The 24,079-nt window shown below is 39.2% G+C and overlaps 1 protein-coding gene across 1 annotated transcript; it reads left to right on the plus strand.

The window, feature by feature from the left end:
- The first annotated feature begins 222 nt into the window (after nt 1–222).
- On the plus strand, nt 223–23,636 carry cavin1a (caveolae associated protein 1a). The gene is made up of 2 exons (XM_067428904.1): nt 223–1,747; nt 21,743–23,636. The coding sequence occupies exons 1-2, from the start codon at nt 1,178–1,180 to the stop codon at nt 22,493–22,495; spliced, it is 1,323 nt and encodes a 440-aa protein (XP_067285005.1). The 5' UTR covers nt 223–1,177; the 3' UTR covers nt 22,496–23,636.
- Nucleotides 23,637–24,079: the final 443 nt, after the last annotated feature.

Raw genomic sequence — 24,079 nt, forward strand, 5'->3', positions numbered from 1 at the left:
GGGGAGTCAGAAACAATAACAATTCAAAGTAAATATTTATAATGTGTGGCCTTAGACTTCATTCCCTTTAATTAAAAAAATATAAAAAGTATCATTTAAGTATCATTGCTGCAGTTTCATGCCAGCCAAGCTGATATCTGGAACATCAGCACTGATACTCTGATTGTGAAATTGCTTAATTATAGTTCAGACAAATGTTGACCATTTTTTCCCTCAAACACTTTCCCCTCTCCCCTCTAAAAGCATTCTGTAATTCTGTAAAACTCCCACTTGCTAGAAAGGAAAATCTCTTGTGAAGCTGGAGTGAAAAGCAATGTCAAACTTAAAAAACAACAACAAACAAAAAGCATCCTCTCGCTTCAGTCAAAATCACACAGCTCTGCTTATACTCAACACTGCTGAAACTAAATATCAACACTTTTGGAACACAAAGTTTAAAACAATTGTGCTACAATTACAAGTGTTTCCTTTCTACCTCATTTATTGCAATTCCTCTGGTACTTCCAATAACACACGTCTTTGATAGTAATTTTCAAGATCAGGTTTACGCTTGAATGACTCATAAACCGATTTGAGCTGTTTGTCTCATACCCTTGCCTAAGTGAGCCAGTGGGTGGGTATGTGTCCGTGTGTCCCTTGCCACGATCTACGGAGGGTGGAGACTCCCCATAAAGGGTCAGCTTGGGTGTGACCTTACAGTAAGTGATCTTGGTTGGGGGCTGGACTGAAGAGGGAAAGGGAAGACCTGACATGCGGGCTTCACAGGGAGCTGTGGTCACACACACTCTTCATTACCACATGCACACTCGCACACACCTTCCATCGACTGGCTGACATCCCAGAGTAGACTTGAGGAAAAGAGGAAGGGAGGAAAGGTTTGAGGCATTATAGGAAGCCTAAAGATTAGTACATAGTGTTAGTAGGTAGAACAGGTGTAAAAGACTGGTTCAAAGTAGTCGAGAAAGTTGCCGAAGGTTGTTGCCTGCAAGTTGGAGTCAATTCCGCTCTGATCGTTGGGTGTCTACTGTCATTCAAGTCTTTTTTTAGTGCTTTATTTTTACCCCAGGACTACATTCTTCCACACCGGCCCACGTGTGTGTGTGTGTGTGTGTGTGCTGCTCTCTGTCTGCAAGTAAGCTTAAGTGTGAATTAATCAGAGTGTACTTGAAACCAAGCCATGGCTGACATAGACTTCAAATTGGAGCGTGCCGTCTTCGCCGAAGTCTCTGATGAAGATGAGGATGATGAGGAGGTCGCCTTGGTGCCGGCTTCCACCAAACCTGCCACGACAACCATGGCGTTGAAATCGAGACGAGGCGATGATGATGACAATGGCGACCCAGCGAAAGAGGTGGACCTGGTGTTGGGGCCAGGACTCGATGGAGGTGGCAGTGGTGAGTCTGAGAAGTCTGAGGCCCAGGCTACCGGCATGATGGTCCTGGCACTCCTAGACAAAATCATCGGTGTGGTGGACCGGATCCAGCAGTCTCAGACAGACCTCGAGGCCAAGCAGGAGACCATGGAGAAGAACATGAGCAGCATCCAGACAGAGCTGGCCAAGCTGGCGAAGAGTCACGTTGGAACGGCCGGGACAGTCAACAAGCTCCTGGACAAGGTGCGAAAGGTAAACGTCAACGTGAAGAGCGTGCGCACGGACCTGGAGAAGCAAGTGGGACAGATCAAAAAACTGGAGAACAATGAACACGAGCTCCTCAAGAGGAAGAACTTCAAAGTGCTCATCTTCCAGGTGAGTAAGGAGTGCATGACAGAGCATGTGATTGCAAAGTCTTTAATATCCAGACATGGCATTCCATCTCCTTTTATGTGGCTTAACTAATTGGTACTAATTAGTCTTTTAGTACATACTTGCTTTCAAAGTGACTTAAAGGAATCTTTGAGGAGCAACCTGGAGATATTTGACTTACTCAACTGCATGGATCACTACTTGCAGGGTTTGAAAATGTGTTGTTACCATTCCTAACTCTAACCAAGGGGCTACACCTCCTTCTGATTGTGGAAGTGGAATTCATTTTGGTCGTTATGAAAGCTTGAGTCCAGCAGATCTCTGGTCTTTTTTCTCACCGTTCTAGAGTAGCTGTAGAAACAGCGTTTTCAGATCTTTTTTTTTTTTTTTAGCAACTGCAGTCGTTTTTGCTAGCATGGGCACACAAAACACGTCTTAGACCACCATATGTTCCTTAATCTATATCTTGACCCTGAATTGTTACCTTGGTGTTAGCTTTTTACAAGATAATAAAACACTTCATTTAATAGTTTTAGCATGTTCATGTTGTTTTACTAGAGTCTCCTGCATGTATTTACAATCCTCTATTTTTAGCATGTCCAAGTTTAATTTATGTTGTCCTGTTGTCGGAGTCCCTGGCTCTGCTGCATGAGTATATGTATTTGCAATCCTCTTTCTCAAGTCTCTTTTGGAGTACACATGGATTCCTCTTCAGGGCTTGGCCTTGAATTTCCCACTCAGTATCATAAAGTGTCAGTTAACTCCTAAGTGAAACTTCAAAGGTTCCTGTCTCATCTCACAGCAACCTCTAAACAATGCTGGATCGGCACATCCCATGAGTATACTGCAAATACTGCATGCCTGCCAAAAAAGTCCTCATTTAGAAACCAAAAAATGGTTTTACCTTAAGTTTGTAGAAATATATGTGTAATACAACTCAAAAGAGCACACACAGCAGAGAGAGCATGTTTCCAAGAGACACAATCCTATGTAAAATAATCTACGAGTTGCATTCTTGCAAAGCAGTGGAAATGGTTAATTCCCTCAGGAATTTGGGGGTACACTTTATTTTAAAGTTTTATTGTTTCAGTGTAATTATATATTTAAGTACTGAGTAATATTAATTAACTACATGTCCTTATAGGGTTTGGTTGAGGTTTCGTTGCATGTAATTATGCATTATTTACATGTTAAGTACATGTAGTATATGTAACAATGACACTGTAAAATAAAATGTTACTGTTTCTTGCACTAAATCTACTGCAGACACATAATTCAATTTGTAATTTATTATGTACACGACGGTTCAAGATTTGGGGTCAATCCAGTAAAATGTTAGCCTGACAAGCCAGACCCACGTCAAGACATTCGCGGGCAAATTAAATTTGCTGCCGCTAGGGTGCATCTAGATTTCTAGGCTATGTGTTAAGGCTTTTAAAAGAAGTCTTTTCTGCTCACTAAGTCTGCGTTTATTTGATCATACACTAAAATAGTAATACTTTGAAATATTTTTGCAGTTTAAATAACCGTTTTCTATTTTAATGTATTTTTAGCTGAATACATTTCAAGCTGAATTCCATGTCATATGTTCCTTCATCCTAATGTGCTGATTTGAAGCCCATTTGCTTTCTTTCAGCCTTTATTTGACCCATATGTTTTTGCAACAATGTAAAGGTATTTGTTACTTTTGATTAATTTAATTCATTCTTGCTGAATTAAAGTTTTAATTTCTTCTTCAACACTACTGAACTCTAAGTCGACTAATTGGAAGATGTTTATAATATTATTAAAGATTAATTATTGTGTTTTCACAACTATGATGCTTAAAATAGACTGCAATGCTTTCCAGATAATGCACTGCACTCTTTCACAGATGTCTTAGTAACGTACATGTGCTTACTGGGAAATAAGGTAATTGTACACTGACAGCAAAGAGAAGGCCTATATTTTCACCTTAATGTGTATCTCTCTCTCTCTCTCTCTCTCTCTCTCTCTCTCTCTCTCTCTCTCTCTCTCTCTCTCTCTCTCTCTCTCTGTTTGTGTGTGTGTGTGAGTGAGAGAGAGAATTGGCTGTGGCAGATAGTTGGCAGGTGTTTGAAAGTATAGAATGAAGACATTTATATTTATATCAAGGCTATATCTTCTGCATAACGTCTTAGGTTACACATGAAACCATGGTTCCCTGAGAGGGGGAATGAGACACTGTCCAAAGACACTTTAGGGGAACACCTCCAGTGTGACCGGTGTCTAAAGCACATGACCGAAACATAGCGTCATTGGCCGGCGACAGTACAAGAGGCACCAGTAGTACAAATCAACAACATATTCTCTGTAAGAGATGTGACCAGGTATTCCCAAAGCATCTTCTCTGGGAACCATGCTTACATGTGTAACCATTCGAAAGGGAACATGTACTGCATCCAAAGACACTTTGGTGAATGAGCACCCAATCTGCCATGCTGAGGGAATAACTTCCTAATCACAAGCACAAGACTCAAAATACTTAGATGATGGAGACCAATCCCTCACTCAGGTCAAACATGTTACTGTCAGTGACATCATTCCTAGCTCACAACAATAACCTAGCTCCAAGCCTTAAGCAACTAAGCGAACAGTGCCCCCCACACAGAGGGCCGAACCCTTAATATCACTGTCTGGCTAGAGCTCAGAGGGGTGAAGGCCTCAGTAGAATGATTCTCAGATCGAGAGGAGGCCAAACGCTTAATCTTAAAGGGGTGATGAATTGAGAAATCAACTTTCCCTTGAGCCTTTGATATATAAAAGGTCATGGTCATGTACGTTTCAGACGAATGAAAACTTGACGTATCAATGACTACGTTTACATGGACAACAATACTCCGATATTAATCTGATTAAGACAATACTCTGATTAAGAGACTACCATGTAGACAGCGATTTCTAATTACCTTAATCTGATTAAAGTCATAATCTAACTACACATAAATCGGATTAAGACATGTGGAGTATGCCTATTTTAGTCGCATTATCAGAGACATGTACACACCTTAATCTAACTATTAATGTCATGTCGGAGATATCACCGCATTTTGTGACAGGACACATAACGTTACGCACAACAGGGGAGTGCAGAGAGGCTTTGTGGGTTAGCCTCTGCCCTTTTTGAAAATTAATCAAAAGTGCCTCTTTCAACAATCATCGATAATATTGTGGCCAATAAAACAAAATTGGAATTATACTTAATATAACAACGTGTACAAAACAGTAACAAATGGTGGAAAAGTCGCGTTTATCTTTTACAGATCTCATCTGTCAGTCTGAAAAGTCGTTGCCATAAACCTCGTTGCTATGGGCGGTGTGTGTTTTACTTGACTGTTCATTGTGAACACTGCGTCCTCTCTCTCTATTTTTATTTTTGTTGTAATTATTATGCTCATTGTAAAAGTAAAATACAATAAGTTTGTATCTGTAATCGCAAACCAGATGGGTCATTCAGTGAACGCCTGTGGCTCGACGGCAGGAAAAACAATCCAAAGACTCGATTTTTAAACCTTTATCATAATTAATCAAAGCTATTATTCTACATGTAGGCTGTCAATAAGGAGGAAAGAGGGGCAGTGTCTCTTCAAAAAAAACAAAAAGAGGCAATACATAATATTAAAAAAATAAATCAACGTAGATATAAAACATTATAAAAACGCATGTTTTGTTATACTTCTTAATGTAAAGTAACACTGTCCAACAGCGACACCCGCAGGTGAAGTTAGCGGGTTTACTGAGCCCATAAAATTAACACACCTGCCAAAGTCACGCTATGATTGGATGTTGGAGAACATAGCGTGGCATGGGGACGTAATGACGTGCCATAATCGAACTATATTTTATCACATGTAAAACGGGAACATGAATGGAGTACTCTAAAAGCAACTCATGTAAACACCTTAATCAGAATATTGTCTTATTTAGAATAAGGTCAATAATTAGATTACTGCTGTCCATGTAAACGTAGTGACGTATTAGAAGGGTGAAACGACGGCTCTACAGATAGATGTGGATGCCGCTTCTAAAAAAATAAATCAATCGTGGGTGGATGAGAGATAAATCATTGTGTTTGTTTGATAAATACATTTTGAGACCCCTGTAAGAGAATCATTCCGTTTTGCTGCTTTCAAAACAATCCCTCCCATGAACTGTCTCCAGTTCAGCACACCCATTAAAACTGAGCGTTCTGGATAGTCTCTGCAGCGTAGAAAATAGCCTATTACTTATTCATTATGATGTTTTTGAATGTAAAAAACACACAAACGTCATTAGTTGACCTCAGACAACAGTATATATATTTTTTTAAAGCCAGTTAATGACACCTTTAAAGACAGCTTATCACTTTGGCCCGCTGTTACATTTGATGTCACTCAAGATGGAGCTTAAGAGAGCTGAGACCTCAACAGAACGATTCTCAGATCAAGAAGAGGCCAAAACACTTTTAAAAAGCTCGTAATTCCCAGAATGAGATATTTCAAACTGCTGTTTCATGACTTTTAGGCCCAGCTACACAGACAGGGCATAGATTAAGCCAGGATTAGGCAAATTAATTTTAATACATGTCAGAGCAAGTTGCTTTTTTTAGTTAAACCAGCTAAAAATGCATTTTAGCCTGGAACTAGTTTAAAGCCTTGTCTGTGAAAAGGAAGGTTAGTGTTTGGTTAAACTAAATTGTGGAATTAATGTGCTTTTTGTGATGATAAGGTTATAGCAAATGTTTATGTGCTAAAATATTGTGCCCAAAGCTGCAAACTGTGTTTAATTACCCCAAAAAACAACACCATACACTTCATTTGTACAAAGATTCTTTCTCGTGCTAGATCAGGGTGTAGGGTAAAGCATTTCACTGCTGTGTGGAGTGCAGGTGTGAAGAAAGTCTTGTGCAAGCAAGCTGGACTGTGTTGGAGTCGTATTAAGTGTGTTCAGAGCGTGCTGAACCGCAGTATGGACGGAGACTCACTCTGAGACCCCCATCCCCCTTGAATCGTTCCATTACATTCTAATTATAGTGCAGAATGCGGTAATGTCTGCAAGGCTACCATAATGACACTGCCGTCAGTCGACAGAGAAAGAGAACCTTTCAGCAACAAGCTTTGTCAGAGATCCTACAATAGGTCATTTGCTAATATAGAATAAATATATATATTTTTAAATATATATTTAATATTAATTGCATTTTACAGTATTAAATACAACTTAGTAAGATATCAGTCGTAGTCACACAAATGGTAATATCCTTATAGCAGAGTGATTGACAATGTAGTGAATAAGACATTAAACATGTTTTTTCATTATACAATTGTATTTAATGACACTTTGAAATCCACAGAAGTCATTTTGTGCCAGTCGATATGTTGTCATGCTTTTCAGTCAGTGATCTGACATTATTGCACTGAAACAGAAGCGTCCAATGTGAATGTAATATGTAGACAGGGTGAGGTTCAGCGTGTTCCAGCACTTTGCTGTTGTTTACTCTGCGCCTGCGTTCCTGCATTTAGCCTCACTAACGAGTCATTTCCTTCAAGCGCAGCACTGAGAGGATGGAGGGGGTAACGTTGGTGGTGTAATTAGTCTCTAATGTTTTTAATGCAGATGGAACGGAAAGATGGAAGATTACAGGAGTGATGAGGTCATTTATTGGTATATTTGTAGTGTTCTGTGTTCTGCTTGTGCACCTATTTCCCTTCATTTCTCCAGGCAGATGTTAATGGGGATAATTATGGTCTAAGGATAATTAGAGATGATGTTTCAGAGGGATCACATACAAAGAGTGCTTTATATCTTTCATGAGCAAATGCTCAGTACATTAGCTGAAAAACCTAAGTGCTGCAGATGTCATTTGTATTAATATTTTATTTTATATAATGTTAATGTACATATGTAAATATTAAATTGGCACGCATGCACATTTAGCATAATTAGAAATGCATATTTTTGTACCAGTAGTCAAATGTGCCCTTGTACATAGATACAGTGGGTACAAATGTCTGAAAGCACAAGTGAAACTGAAAATGCTTAAGTTAATATAAACAATTCAAATTATATTATCAGTATGACAAAAGACATTGAATTGTAAATCAAATAGAATTTAGTATGCCACAAGCTTAAAAACTGATGATCAAAAGAGCATCTTGTGTTTTAAGGCTACATTTATTTATTTTTTGTCTGTTATGTTATGTTACTATGTCCTTGAACTGTCACCTTATCGTGGTAGAGGGGTTTGAGTACCTGAATGATCCTAGGAGCGATGTGGTAGGGTCTCCCAAGGCAATCAAGTCCTTTGTGACGGGTCAGACTAAGAGCGGTTGAGAAGCTTATTATGAATAACAAAAAATCAAAGACCGAGATGGTGCCCAGCATGGTGCAGCCAGGGCTCCACCCTGGAGCCAGGCCCGGGGTAAGTGCTCGTATGCGAGCGCCTGGTGGACAGGACTTCCCCCATGGGGCACTACTGGGCTCAGCCTGAACGAGTGACGTGGGGTCGCCCTCCCATGGGTTCACCACCTGCAGGAGGTATCGTAAGTGGTCAGAGCATAGTGGATCGGACGGCAGTCGCAGGCACGGGCACTGACGACCTGATCTCTGGACATAGAAACTGGCCGTAGGGATGTAGAACGTCACCTCGCTGGTGGGGAAGGAGCCTGAGCTTGTGCAGGATGTTGAGGACTAGAGATAGTTGGGTTCCCTTACATGCATATATTGGGCTATGGAACCACACTGCTTGAGAGAGGCTGGACTCGAGCACTCTGGAGTTGCCTATGGTGAGAGGCGGCAGGTTAGTGTGGGCTCAGCCGCCATGTGTTGGAGTTCACCCCGGTGAACGAGAGGGTCGCTTTCCTGCGCCTTCAGGTCAGGGACAGGTCTCTCACTGTCATGCCTACGGGCCGAACTGCAGTGCAGAGTACACAGCCTTCTTGGAGTGTCTGGGAGGGGTGCTGGAAAATGTTCCGACTGGAGACCCAGTCTTTCTACTGGGAGACTTCAACACCCACATGGCTGTGACAGTGACACTTGGCGGGGCGTGATTGTAAGGAACAATGATCTGAACCCGTGCGGCGTTCTGTTATTGGATTTCTCTGTAGTCACATAATGATGTGTATTCAAGCATAAGGGTGTTCATCAGTGCACATGGCACCAGGATACCCGACTGTTGGACTCCAGCAGGGCTGCCCTTTGTCACCGGTTCTGTTCATAATTTATATGGACAGTATATCTAGGCACAGCCAGGGGCTAGAGGGTGTCCAGTTTGGGGACCACACGATTTCATCTCTGCTTTTTGCAGATGATGTTGTCATGTTGGCCTCATCAGACCAGGACCTTCAGCATTCACTGGGACAGTTCGCAGCCAAATCTAAAGTGTCTGGGATGAGAATCAGCACCTCCAAGTACGAGGCCATGGTTCTCAGTTGGAAAAAGGGTGGCTTGCCCACTTCAGGTTGGTGGAGTAAGGGATTTCATGAGTCAGGGAAGGATGGCGCGGTGATTGACAGACAGATCGGAATGGTATGGTATATGAATGGTATGGATGGTATGAATGGTATGAATGGTATGGTATATGGTATATAATATAATGAATTATATTATAAATTATAAACTTTTAAATGTAATGGACACTGTATAAACTACCTTTTAAAAGTTTGGGATCAGTAAGATAAAAAAAATTAATTGAAGTAATCAAACGTGACAGTAAAGTAATTAAATAAAATAAATATATAACTTTTTCAACATTGATAATAGTAAGAAATGTTTGCTTGAGCAGCAAATCAGCATATTAGAATGATTTCCGAAGGATCATGTGACACTGAAGCCTCGAGTAATGGCTGCTTTGCCATCACAGGAATAAATATATATTCAAATAGAAGTTATTTTATATTCATATATTTAACAATATTAAAGTTCTATTATTTTTGATCAAATAAAGGCAGCCTTGGTGGGACTTTCAAAAACATCAAAAATCTTACTGACCCTTACTGGCAACACATAACATAACATTTAATTGCTCATGAAGTCTCAGTTTCAGTCTTCTCTTATGGAATGTCCACTCAAGCTGCAGGTTACACTATTGGCATTTATCAGATATCTAATCACAGACCCCTGAGGTCTCCATAAATTACCCCTGTAAAACTGGACTCCTGTAGGTGACAGGCGTGCGTGCGTGTGTGTGTGAGTGTGTGTGTGTGTGTGTGTGTGTGTGTGTGTGTGTGTGTGTGTGTGTGTGTGTGTGTGTGTGTGTGTGTGTGTGTGTGTGTGTGTGTGTGTGTGTGTGTGCGTGCGTGCGTGCGTGCGTGCGTGCGTGTGGGCATCTTAATATTTTCTATGGTGTAAATAAGTGGATATTTTTATTTATTTATTTATTTATTTATTTATTTATTTATTTATTTATTCCGAATTTAAAGAAACACTATTTTCAGAAAATGACAGTATTCTTTGAAATGTTGGTAGTCAGTACCAGATTAGTATTTACAGACACAAGTAGAACTCCATGAAGTTTGTTTCTGTATTTTGGAGGGTGAAAATACGGCCGCTGACCTCTTGCTTGTCTCATAACAGTATACCGACATTTTCATAGCATTTTTTAAAAATGTTTTTTTTTTTTTTTTTTTTTTTTTTTTGCAGCTGCATGTTGTTGAAGCCTACTATTTTTGGGAAGCACATCATCTGAATAGTATTGGCTTCCCTATGCACATAGACTGGGATATTGTTGTGTCATTTCTAGTGAAGCTCATTTCCATCACATAAAAAACAAAACAAAAATAGTACTTTGGTAAATCGTAATTTTGACATGCTACAATATAATATACAATGTGGTGGGCTTCCAAACAGTTCAGTTGCAGTCTGGTGAGAAAATGTTAGGTAGTGGCTTGCTAGGCAGAAGATGATGAGGTGTGGCTGTGACTTATAGGGTTTTGCGTGATCTCCAATGTTACTGTTGGCCTCTGCTCTATTTTTGAACTGAATTCAGGGTATCATATTTACCCAGACAGCAGCGTGTGTGTGTACTGCATATTGCGTGTTTGGTCCAGGCCAGAATGTGATTTTTGATGAATGGGCTGAGAATAAATTAGGCATTGCCAACCGTATGTGTGTGTTTGTGTGTATGTGTATGTGTGCGCGCGTTTATTAAGAGTCAGAAGAGGTGGTCATTGGTCACTTTTATTTTTCAACATATTAGGTAATGTGTCAAATATGAGATACAGGAAATGACAAGTACATTTGTGTCACATCGATAGTGTATCGCAGGTCCTGGAATTACTACATTCTTTCATATCGCTTGCATGGGGCAGGGCTACGGATGAATGCGGAGCAACACTTGATACAGTAGCGTCAGAGCCAGACACAGCAGCAATGCAAATCTAAAATCTGAATATATAACTCGCCTTCAGTTTTAATAAACCTGGATTAGGATTCTATTCCAATTATACTGAACGGTGTCCATGACAGTACCACTTCTCTCACTCCCCGAGATCAGTTTTAACTCTTGTAGAGAACAGGATAAGCAAAAGCATGTTTGGCTTTTTGAGAGCATCATGGTGGCTGGCAGCAACTGCAGTGACTGTAATACAAAAAGAACTTTGCATGTGTGCATGTGAAAAAGAGAGACGGAGATAGGTATGTTTGTGTTTAGAGCATATGGTACTCCCATTCAAAATTTTCAAATGTCATTTATTCTTGTGATGGCAAATCTGAATTTTTACTCCAGTCTTCAGTGCCACACGATCCTTCAGAAATCATTCTAATATAGTAATTTACTGCTCAAGAAACATTTCATATTTATTTCAATTCGGAAAACAGTTGTGCTGCTTCATTTTTTTGTTGAAACTTTTTCAGGATTATTTGATGAATTTGAAAAAATACATTGATGTAAAAGTCTTTACTGTCACTGTTGAGTATATTTAATGTGTGTGTGTGAGTGTATGTGAATTATGCACGAGCAGGCTGGTATGGAGGTTATTGGGTGAAAATCCTTTACCTCTTTGACATTATGAAGCTGTCAGATACAGAAGCACGAAAAAGCAGCAGGCTCATGTTTCAGCAGTTTAAATGCACAGCAGTTTAATATAGCCTTCAGCTAATGACTATATCCCAATGAGCCGTAGTGAGAAGTTGTGCCTGTTGGTTAGTTGTTAAAGGGTTAGTTCACCCAAAAATTAAATTGAAATCATTAATGACTCACCCTAATGTCGTTCCAAACTCGTAAAACCTCCGTTAATCTTCAGAACACAGTTTAAGATATTTTATATTTAGTCCGACACCGTATGCAAGTGTATGCACACTTTACTGTCCATGTCCAGAAAGGGAATAAAAACATCATCAAAGTAGTCCATATGTGACATCAGTTAGTTCATTAGAATCTCTTGAAGCATCGAAAATACATTTTGGTCCAAAAATAACAAAAACTACGACTTTATTCAGCATTGTCTTCTCTTCCGCGTTTGTTTTCAAACCTCAAATAAAGATTCAAACGGTTATGAATCAGCGGATTGATTCATGAAGAGGAAGAGAAGACAATGCTGAATCTCTTGAAGCATCGAAAATACATTATACTTAGTGCTGACTTTATTCAGCATTGTCTTCTCTTCTGGGTTTGTTTTCAGTCCTCAAATAAAAATTCAAACGGTCATGAATCAGTGAATCGGTTCATGATTCGTATCACCAATGTCACGTGAGTTTGGCAGTTTGACACGTGATCCGAATCATTGAGCGATTCACGGATTCATGACCGTTTGAATCTTTATTTGAGGACTGTAAACAAACCCAGAAGAGAAGACAATGCTGAATAAAGTCGTATTTGTTATTTTTGGACCAAAATGTATTTTCGATGCTTCAAGGGATTCTAATGAACTAACTGATGTCACATATGGACTACTTTGATGATGTTTTTATTCCCTTTCTGGACATGGACAGTAAAGTGTGCATAGACTGCATATGCTCTGGGACTAAATATATAATATCTTAAACTGTGTTCTGAAAATGAACGGAGGTCTTACGGGTGTGGAACGACATTAGGGTCATTAGTGACATACATTTCATTTTTGGGTGAACTAACCCTTTAATGCTGTCTTGGCCCCTAGAAAAACAAGTGCATGCGATGCCCTGACTGACATAACACAGATCTTGACTCTTATGCAAGTGATTGTATTTTTGTAATACCTGTCATCATGAAACCATGCTAAAACTCACAATTAAAAGTATTTGTGGCTTTTTCACGTTCTCAGGAGTTCTGCTGTACAGCTGCTGTCCTGAATCCAACAGAACTCAACAGCTGCTCAGTCCCTCAACCTTAACATGCCTTTCATCATCACACACACACATACACAGCTGTTATCAACCCATCACCGGCTCATTTTGTTGAGCTGGATATGTCTACTGCACCAACTGTTTTTGCCGCTGTCTTGGCAACGGTTGTCATGGTGCATTGGTCCACAGATAGCTGTTAATCTGTGTAATTGTTTGCCTCCTTTAGAGGGTTAGGATAGGGATCCCTATATACATTGTGGGCTGACATTCTTTTTAGCACAGAGCATTTGAGCAGGAGTTTCTGGGTATTATACAGCACAAGAGCAGTATTAATGTGCTGCTTATGGTTACTGTATTTGTACTGCACTATATAATTGCATCCAGGGTCCAAAATTTACTTTTGGTTGCTAATGGTGAGTGAATTGAGAAAATGTACTGGCCATATACTGGTCTTTACAGTAATGAAACTGCAATGATCATTTTCTCTGGTTTTACTATTTACGGGTATGTGTTTGGGTAACATTAACATTTTATTCTATAAACTACTGACAACATTTTCCCAAATTCCAAATAAAATATTGTAATATTGTAATGCCGAAAGCAACAACTGGTCAAAATAACAAAAAAGATGGAATAATGGAAAGATGCAATCAAATTCATTTTTAAACAACTCAAAATTAATGTTTTAACTTAGCAAGAGTTCAGAAATCAATATTTGGTGGAATAACCCGGATTTTGAATCACAGCTTTCATGCATCTTGGCATGCTCTCCACCAGTCTTTCACGTTGATGTTGGGTGACTTTATGCCACTCCTGGTGCAAAAATTCGATGCATCTTGGATTTGTTTGATAGCTTGTGACCATCCATCTTCTCCTGATCACATTCCAGGGGTTTTCAATGGGGTTCAGGTCTGGAGATTGGGCTGGCCATGGCAGGGTCTTGATCTGGTGGTCCTCCATCCACACCTTGACTGACCTGGCTGTGTGGCATGGAGCATTGTCCTGCTGGAAAAAACAGTCCTCAGAGTTAGGGAACATTGTCAGAGCAGAAGGAAGCAAGTTTTCCTCCAGGAAAACCTTGTACGGGGTTTGATTCATGCGTCCTTCACAAAGACAAATCTGCCCAATTCCAGCCTTGCTGAAGTACCCCCAGATTATCACCGAGCCTCCACCATATTTCACAGTGGGTGCGAGACACTGTGGCTTGTAGGCGTCTTCAGGCCTCTGTCTAACCATTAGACGACCAGGTGTTGGACAAAGATGAAAATTGGCCTCATCAGAGAAGATGATCTTACTCCAGTACTCTACAATACAATCCTTATGGTCTCATGCAAACCTCAGCCTGGCTCTTCTTTGCTTCTCATTGATAAAGGGCTTTTTTCTAGAGTCGCATTACTTCAGCCCTTCCCCTTGGAGCCCATTTCGAACCGTCCTTGCTTGTGCACTTCACCCCAGCTGCCTTTTGCCATTCTTTTTGTAGGTCACTTGATGTCATTCTACAGTTGTTGAGTGACATTCGAATGAGTTGGCGGTCATTCTGGTCAGTGGAGAGTCGTTTTCGCCTTCTGCCAGTCTGTGGCTTTGTTGTCCCCAATGTCTGCTGCTTGACCTTGTTCTTATGAACCACCATCTTTGAAATTTTAAGGATGGAAGTAACCCAACGCTCCCTGTATCCCTCTGCCAGTAAAGCCAGAAGTGAACCCTTTTTTTCCTGAAAATTCTGATGAATCATCTTTCCATAGTGGACATCATGCATCAATAGCTATGCAATAGCTATGCATCAATATAATTTCAGCTATAATTCATACTATTTCTGTGACTATTTTAAAAAGAAATACTACATAACACATAACAGTCATCTACAGTAACATGAAGTTCAACTTGCATGAAGGTCAGTTGCGTTTGGAATATTTGAAAATAATATCTACATTTTTTTGTATATATTTTATAGTTTTCACATGATTTTATACAATTGTATTGATTGGTTTGTTAAATACACACAATATTGCCATGGTATTACTATATTATGTTTAATACATTATCTCTTTAGTTTAAACCATAAATGCATACTGTCCATCTAAAAATGTATTTGAAAAAGATGTGTAAAAAAATATTTATCGTTCCCTAAGAGCAATAAAAACATTTTTTTTACTGAGGTTATGATAATCCAGGCATTAAAGGGTTAAACATCTTACTCTCACTAAGGAAAATTTTATTTTTAAACCATGTGTTATGTTAACGGCCAACTGGCAAACATTTTCTTTACACACCAAAGCTAAATTTTACTTTTTAAAACCGCTTGGTAAGTGTTAAAGGGGCGAGGAATTGAGAAATCAACCTTCCCTTGAGCCTTTAATTTGTAAAAGTTCATGGTGATATAAGAATATCCTGTATGTTTCAGCGCTGAAAATGTCCTTGTTAGTAAAAGAAAAGCTTTTATAGACACCAGGCCCAGAAAATGAGGCTCTCAAACAATGACGTATTAGCCTAGAAATCTAGACACACCCTAGCGGCAGCAAATTTAATCTCACTGAATATGCAAATCTTATCCAATCCTAGCCGTGGGCGTTTACTTCCACATCTCCAGTGCACGCCCATCAAAGCCCAGCGTTCAGGAGAGAGCCTCAAAACCAGTGTAGAAAATAGCCTATTACTTATTCGTTATTATGTTTTTGAATGTAAAAACCACACGGACATCATTAGTTGACCTCAAACAACAGTATAAAAAAAAAGAAAAAAAGCCAGTTCATAACACCTTTAATGTTATGCTCTGGTTTTACCCGCATACTCAACTCTAGGCGTCTGACGTGCTAAAATTGTTATAGGCATTTACAATAATTAAAATGGTTATTTTTACAAGAATCTGTCAGAAAGTGTACTTTAATTTACATATTATTGTGGTTTTGGTAGCCTAGAAATCTAGACGCACCCTAGCGGAAGCAGATCTAATCTGCCGCGAGTGTCCTCTAGCAACTCTCAATACACTTCTGAGCTGTAATCCCCTAACTCTGGTCAGCCCAATCACATCGTGTATAGAGTCAGTGGGCGGGGCTTAACATAATGACGGCAGAGTTGCCCTTGCCATTGTTGCCAAGTCCACATATAACTCGCGACTTTGGGCTTCTTTTTTTGGCAAGTCATGTTAAAAAATCTCAGGTTGCGATTAACAGGTTGCACCTAATTTAATTTAAAAAAATATTTTTATAATGTATTTTTTTATTACAGGCTATTATTAAAAAAAGTATAGGCTAGCCTACTAATAATAACAGTAGGTATGGTTTGAATGTATTTTATTATAAATATGTTGCTATATTGCAGCGCTCCCTTGTGCTTTCCTGTGTCACAACTCCCAATCATAGACTGTAAAAAGGTGCATATTATTTATCCTAAATAGTAGCTATGTGACATTAGTAATTTTCAATAATATTTATGGCATATTGCACATTGAAATGCAGGGCTTATCTTTTTCACGGTTTGCAGTGTGCATGGTCATGGCCGACTGGAGTTACCATAATCCTTCAGGTTACTTACGTAACTCTTTTTCTATCTCCAAACCTCTTCTGTTCTCAGCCTTTATTGCAATTTGAAGATTTTTTTTAAAAATCACATTAAAATCACTGTTTTTGCTTTTCAAACTCCGAGATGTTTCAATTGAATATGTAGCAGGCTTATTTCTTGATAAATTATTGATCATAAATTCTATTGATAAAAATAAATAATATAATAATATTGGGCTTGTTTTGGGCTTATTTTTGAAGCTGTGGTTGCTTATTTGTCTTGCAAGACAAACACTGGCGCTTGCCTACTAGTAGCCTAAACACAGAAACTGGAGAACGGCGGTCTTTTGAATCAGCTTTGGCCGCGACTCTGGAAGACTGAGTTAAGCTTTTCTCTGAGAAAAGAACAAAGAACGGCACTGAAGTCATTTTTAAAAAGGGAAGATGTGTTCAGAGTTTTGCCGACCAGATACGGCGAAAGTTTAATCTGTCTAGGCTACTAGCTCCTCTTCACGTTGCTCTGGTTGGTTGTAGCGCTATCCTATCCCGTGCAGAGGGAGTTTGAAAGACAACCGTTTATCCCGCCCCTCAGATTGAGCCCTGTCAATGGTGAGTTTCCAGACCAAACCTCTTGATGTGGGTCTGGCTTGTCAGGCTAGGGTTTTTGGCCCGTTAGCCTTCGCATTTGACTTGTGGCTTTGGCATAAAGGCGAGAATATGCAGTATGCACTTTTATATTTCTTATTGGTAAGAAATCATGTAATGATTTCTATTATTTTGACAATGTGCCTGCTCAGCCTGCCATCTTGTAATGGTACATTTGAATAGAAATCAATAGAGAAGATGCCTTGGTTTGCTGAATTTACGGCATTTGAAACAGTTCATCATATGAATTAATGTCAGTATTCTTTTTGTTGAGAACTTTGTTTGGAGTTTGTTTTACAAGAGACATCATGACACAGTTAATCTCCGCCGACAGTTCTTTTCTGCACTGTAATATAATATTCACAGTTTAATTCAAGCTCAGTTTATGGATTTTAGCTATTAAAAACATGGTGCTAAGAAAACAGTTGCTGCTGTATATTGTAAATATACTGATTTTATTTTATTTTAACAATAGGCCTACACATAAAAAATGTAATTATTTTTTATTTTATTTAAATATATTTTGGATTAGATGGTTTAGCGGTAGCCTACTTTAATTTCAGGTAAGATAAGCAGAATTTTCAGTATTTATGATAAACTATCTCTTTGATTTGAAACCACATCTTGTAAATTTACTTTACAATTTCCTTTCATGTTTACGGGTGGATCTTGACCCTTCTAATACAGTGAGAATGCAGACTATAAATCCATTAAACATCTATTCGGTATTCCCTGAATAACTCACCAACACACGTTACTGGAATTTGTTGTGGTCTGGAATGTTGTGCGGGGGAAAAAAGATTTCCAGCGATGTAATTTCCTCCCCAGTGTTTCTGTTTCCATAAATTCTCACTTGTTCTGTGTGTTTTCTCCCTGTTGGCTTTGGCTGTATGGATTGAGTGTTTGCAGTGTATGTGCACGTCCAGCATTGTGTAACATCTCAGACATCTCTGGGCCTCTATATTCTGGCTTATGCTGAAGTTTTAGGCTATTTATCGAACCAGGGTCCACATAAGGACAAAAAAAAAAAAAAAATCGTCAGGACGACATCAATATTTACTTGTTAGGATGCAGGGGAGTATAGCATTGGTTAAAGGAGTTTATGAATGAGTACTGTTCTGGAAGTGAACCAGAATGAATAAAAAGAGAAGAAAGACCAGATTCAAAAAAAGCACACAACTGAAGCCTTCACAACCAGTTAAGGAAACACGTGAACGTTTCAGAGGACTTCCATTTGTGCCCGAGGGAAAAACTGATTCAGGTGTAATAGAAAGAATATTTAATTTGGAAACTGTCAAAAGATCCAGAGAGTCCCGTATTTATGCAACACTCTTGAATGTACACGAAGCGTCAATTCTTCTTTTGACCACCAGGTGGTGGTGTGCTTCAAGATTAAGTTACAAAAACCTCTTTCATTTAGCATATTCTTTAATAATATCATATAACAACTTGGGGGGGGGGAGAGAGAGAGAGAGAGAGAGAGAGAGAGAGAGAGAGAGAGAGAGAGAGAGAGAGAGAGAGAGAGAGAGAGAGAGAGAGAGAGAGAGAGAGAGAGAGAGAGAGAGAGAGAGAGAGAGAGAGAGAGAGAGATCCAGTGCAGTGTGTAGGGTACAACTAGCCCTGCGTGAGTTTAAGGGGATAGTTCACTCAGAATTAAACATGTTGTCATCATTTACCACATCATTTACCACATCTCTCACATGTTGTTAGAGCCTGTATGAGGTTCTTTCTTCTGTTGAACACAAAAGACTTTTGGAAGAATTTTGGTAATCAGGCAGTTATTGACTTATTTTCTTTCCTACTATGGAAATCATGGATTCAAAGTGTGATTGATTAGTCATTTTTGATCAGTTGACTGCGCTCTACCCAGCTTTGTTAATATTTATAAAAGTTTTGTTTTGTTTCAAATAATATGTATGTGTCATTTACATTCTTTTAGATATTGTTGAAAATATACATGCATAGGCCAAACAAACACTTTACTCAACCGCCGCATTTACAGTGCCCTCTAGAGGGAGTGCTGCACTCGTCATCTAAGTATCATTGTCCCACAATTAACATAAATCCTTGTTCCATAAAAATTAGTTTATATCACAAAGCTCCTCCACCCGTGATGATTATCTATCCCAGCTCTTAGACAAGTCATAGCATGTCCTGAATTCCAAATGTCGTCTGTCTGCATGAGGCAAAGGAGGACTGCATGACTCAATGTGAATATGTTAAGAACAGGCTCAGGGGTGACAATATAGAGAGATTAGAAATCTTGAGACGAATGAAGTCCAACTGGTTATGAAGACAGAATACAATTATTAAGCTGATGATTAGTTTCTCACAGGGAATTAAGTGTTCAGTTCAGTTAAATAGAGATTGTCAGACGCTTTTACAGCAAAATATTCTTCGCCAGAATGATCAGGAACAGGGTACATGGATGGTTAAAATTGTTCCATAAAATCATAAAATAATATAAACCCAAATTGATAGGCCTATAGCCTACATGTGTTACCCATAAAGGGTTCGTTCCCCCCAAACGAATCAGATTTACAGGAAAATTAAGCTTATGCGCAAATTCTGGCAGGAAGATTCAATGTTACTTCACTTATCACATTCAGACCTATCCAATCGAGTCATGATTCTCAGATAATTACTCACGTCTGAGTTCACAGGTGCTGACGCCAGCATTACCTCCATCCTCCCCACCACCACCAGGACGGTCCCCGGCTGTGTCCGAAAACCTAGGCACCTCACAAAACTAATTTCGGACAGACTTCTAAGGCAGTGTAAGAGTTTAATGATCTACAGCAAAATAGGGAGAGCTCTGGTGAACTAAACACATATTTAATTAATTACTAGCTACAGTAATGATTTCTCGCTAGAAATGACATCAGAAGTTAAATATGTTGGTAAAAAACGTACATATACACACAAACTGACCGGCAAACGCAACTTCAGGACGCCATTTTTTTTCCCCCAGCTCAACTGTCACTGAAAGCACAGGATTGTGGGATATCAAAGGGAGCGAAAGATTCATGTGTGCTGCCTTAAAAAAATCGATCAGATAAAGGTCTCTCAGGAGACAGGAAGTGAAGCTACTCCGAAGGCAGCATTTACCAGGTTTCGGATGCAGCCCCCCATTTATACCTCCTGGGGGTCAGCTGTGCCCCATCTTCAGGCAGGAAATTCTGAGTCTGTTACCCTCGTGATGAGCGCTATGGCCAAAGAAACTCTAATTACAATACTTGCTGGTCTGCTAATAAACTTGCTATGTTATTAGAGGTTGACAAAGTAGCCTACACAACTTCATTACTTGAGTAAAAGTACTACTGGTCAAATATTACTCTGTTACAAGTGAAAGTTGTGATTTTACTTAAGTAAAAGTACAGAACTATTTACAGAAGTGATATTTAAGTATCAAAAGTACATTTCCTTTTTTCAACGCATTATTTTATTATTGTTGTATAAATACACATTATGCAATCATGATGGTTTAAGCTCCATCTGACATACTTGCATACTACTAACTTAAACTCATTTAAATACTTTAAATTAATTAATAAGTTAAAAAGCTGCTGTCATTTTAAGGCCGAATGCACGGATCCAATACACTGATACCTTCACTTAAGACATAATCAACTTTGTTGATGTGAATATTTGACAAAATTAACATTTTGACATCCGGCTTCTTCCATTTTGCTATAAACTATAAATCAGTGTTTAATATATGCTGTGAAATCATTGAACTTCACGAGACTCTACAAGAGTGATTCCTGAAAGGCTTTCTGGAAAAACCCAAACACCTTTTAAAGAAGAAAAAAAACATCCACTGACTTTCAAAGCTGCTACAGAAACGACTTTAGACTTCGAGGACCTTGATAGAAATGTAGTGGAGGAAAAAGTACGATATTTGTCTTTCAAATGTAGGGAAGTTAAAGTCGTAAGTTTCCAGAAAAAAATTATACTCCAGTAAAGTACAGATACTCAAAAAGTGTATTTAAGTACAGTACTCAAGTAAATGTACTTAGTTACTCTCCACCTCTGTATGTTATTATACTCCATCTGGCCTCCTGAGTTTTTCTGGTAGAACTAAGTGTACAAAAGTAGCTCAGATTTGATTAAAAAAAAATAGGCCTGAGAAAAAAAAATCTTCCTTTGTGTGCTGAAGATGAAGGAAAGTCTTTTAGGTTTGGAATGAGTAAATGATGACAGAACTGTTATTTTTAGGTGTAAGCCTGGCCCACTAACTCTTTAAAACTTTCGCTATGAATAAATAGTCCAAAGTAGTCTGACAACAAAACTACAGTAATACTCAATAGATTTTGTTTTTTTGTTTTTTTGCCATTGTTTAAAAGTGACACACATTCCCGAGTATTATGTACAAAAACAAAGTCTGACAAAATATATTTATTTATATATATATATTCTTAGGAAAAGTATATTTGCAGTAGTAATACTGAAAGTGAAAATTAACAATTTTGTTTCACTTTATATGAAATGGAGCTATTCATGCCCATTTAATACCTGCTGCTTAGATTCGGATCTAGAAGTTCAAGAATATTTACATTTGCCTGGTCTAATCTAATCTTAACTCTTAAATTCTCAGGACAAGGTGAAACCTGTGAAGGCCTCCAAGAAGCCAGTGGCTGCAGGAGAGGGAGGAGAGCAGGTGCTGAGTGAAGGAGTTGAGGAAGAACATGGCTCTGAAGAGGAAGTGGAGGTTGAGGAGATCATTGAGGAATCTCGTGCTGAGCGCATCAAGCGTAGCGGCCTCCAGAAGGTGGGCGAGCTGAAGAAGGCTTTCAGCAAGGAGCAGATGGAGAAGACCAGACTGAAAACCAAGGAGAACCTGGAAAAAACCCGACAGAGAACAAAAGAGAACCTGGAGAAGACACGTCAGAGAACCAGAGAGAACCTGGAGAAAACCAAGAAGAGCCTGAGCCAGAAGATGGATAAGCTGGGAACAAAGATGACCCCTAACACCCAGCGCCGCAATAAGATCCGGAGCTCCAGAGAGAAGATGAAGAAGACACTGACGCCCGACCATACTGTCTATGCCCGCTCCAAATCGACCACCTACCGCGTACCGCCCTTCACCTTCCACGTCAAGAAGGTCCGTGGGGGTGAGATTGAACCTACACCAGAGCCTGAGGAAGATGAAGAGGAGGAGCAGGTGGAGCAGGACGAGGAGCTATTGGAGGGGCTTGCGGTGCAGGAAGGAGGCCTAGTGTCAAAGGTGGAGGAAGGTGAACTGGTCAATATTGACAGCGAGGAGATGGAGAGCTTGCTAGAGGCAGCTGATCACTCACGGCTGGTGTTTCAGGAGACGGTGAGGCCAAGGGAGAAGGCCGGCCAGTAAGTCTAGTATGCTAAGCTCTGGAAAAAGCTCGACATGAGGAAAAAAGTGTGGAGGTCTGGAGATAAATAAGGACAATTGGATGTAGGGAACTGAGATGCGCTTGATGGTGGATTAATGAGCAAATGAATGTAGAGTCGACTGGACCTTTGGCTGAACATTTGGTTTGCTTTATTTCTTGTTATCTACACAACCCAAAGGTTGCTTCTTTTTTAGGGCCCGAGCTCGGATGGTGTGAGGACCCTATTGTAATTGTTCAGTCTATTATTACTCTTCTTCGAAATGAATAGCATTTTTTTAATGGCCTAAGCATGCTCGAAAACTCATGAAAATTTACTCATGCCTTAGAAATGCTGAAGATTTACGTCTGATATGGGTTTCAGAATTAGGCATGCCAAAATGGTTCGATAGTGACACCTACAAAAGTTCAATTAAGCGCTATTCACACTATGTTTCACATCCAAGTATGAAATTTGGTAGACGCATGTAACAGCCCAATGCCTACAAAAAAAAGTAAGCAAACCCTGGAAGCAAAATCTGAAAACAGTGAGATAATGTGCAAAGTTTTTGCAGTTTTTGCCATTTCTAGACGTTATACTTTAACAAATTCCTCCGAGAGATTCTATCAGATTAACATCATATTTGGTCACTCTGACCTAAAGACCTTTGCAATGTTAATATGGAAAAGATATTGAGTTTTCCCTGAAGGGCGTGCCATGAAACAGGAAGTTGTTGTAAGCCAGGCATACAATGTCCGATCTGCCCCAAAATTCACATGTTTGATAATAGTCCTGCCCTGAAGAAGACCTCTACATGACAATTACAGTCAAAGCGCCACCTGCTGGCAGCATGAAGTGTGGCACATCATAATTTTTTTTTTCTTCTTCTCCTTTTAAATGCATCTTACTCACTATCCTGTTTTACCGAGGTCGCCAGGTGGCGGTAGCCTGGTGCGAGGGCCTTTTCATCTCTGCTTGTTTATTATTATTTTGTTTTCTTCAATTATCACTTTTTATTGTGTAAAGAACTGTATAATACTCAAAAAATGTAATTTTTAATAAGATATCTAAGACTTCAAGTATTAGTTTACCCAAAAATTAAAATCAGCCCATGATTTACTCACCCTCAAGCCATCCTAGGTGTATATGACGTTCTTCTTTCAGACGAATACAGAGTTGTATTAAAAATGCTCTTCCAAGATTTATAATGGGAGTGAATTGTTGAATACTTTTGAAGTCCATAAAAGTGCATCCATCCATAACTGCTCCACACGGCTCCACACGGGGGTTAATAAAACGAAGCGATACATTTGTGTAAGAAAAATATACATATTTAAAACTAATATTCACTACCATTATAAAGCTTGGAAGAGCAGGACATTTTTAATATAACTCTGATTTTATTCGTCTGAAAGAAGAGTTCTCCAGGATGGCCTAAGGGAGAGTAAATCATGGGATCATTTGCACTTTTGGGTGAATGATTTATTTTTATTTTTATGTACTTTTAAAATCTTTTGGGGGGAAAAATTATTAGTATTTTGAAAAAGAATATTTTCATAAACACCCTCATGGCATTTAGATCCTATTA

This window comes from Pseudorasbora parva, chromosome 2, assembly GCF_024679245.1.
Source record: "Pseudorasbora parva isolate DD20220531a chromosome 2, ASM2467924v1, whole genome shotgun sequence".
NCBI classification, from domain to species: domain Eukaryota; kingdom Metazoa; phylum Chordata; class Actinopteri; order Cypriniformes; family Gobionidae; genus Pseudorasbora; species Pseudorasbora parva.

What these genes read in the sequence shown, in the direction of transcription:
- cavin1a (XM_067428904.1), top strand. Translation starts at nt 1,178, where the DNA reads ATGGCTGACATAGACTTCAAATTGGAGCGTGCCGTCTTCGCCGAAGTC. An exon ending in TCAAAGTGCTCATCTTCCAG is followed by an intron (nt 1,748 to 21,742) that starts GTGAGTAAGGAG and finishes TTAAATTCTCAG; the next exon opens with GACAAGGTGAAACCTGTGAA.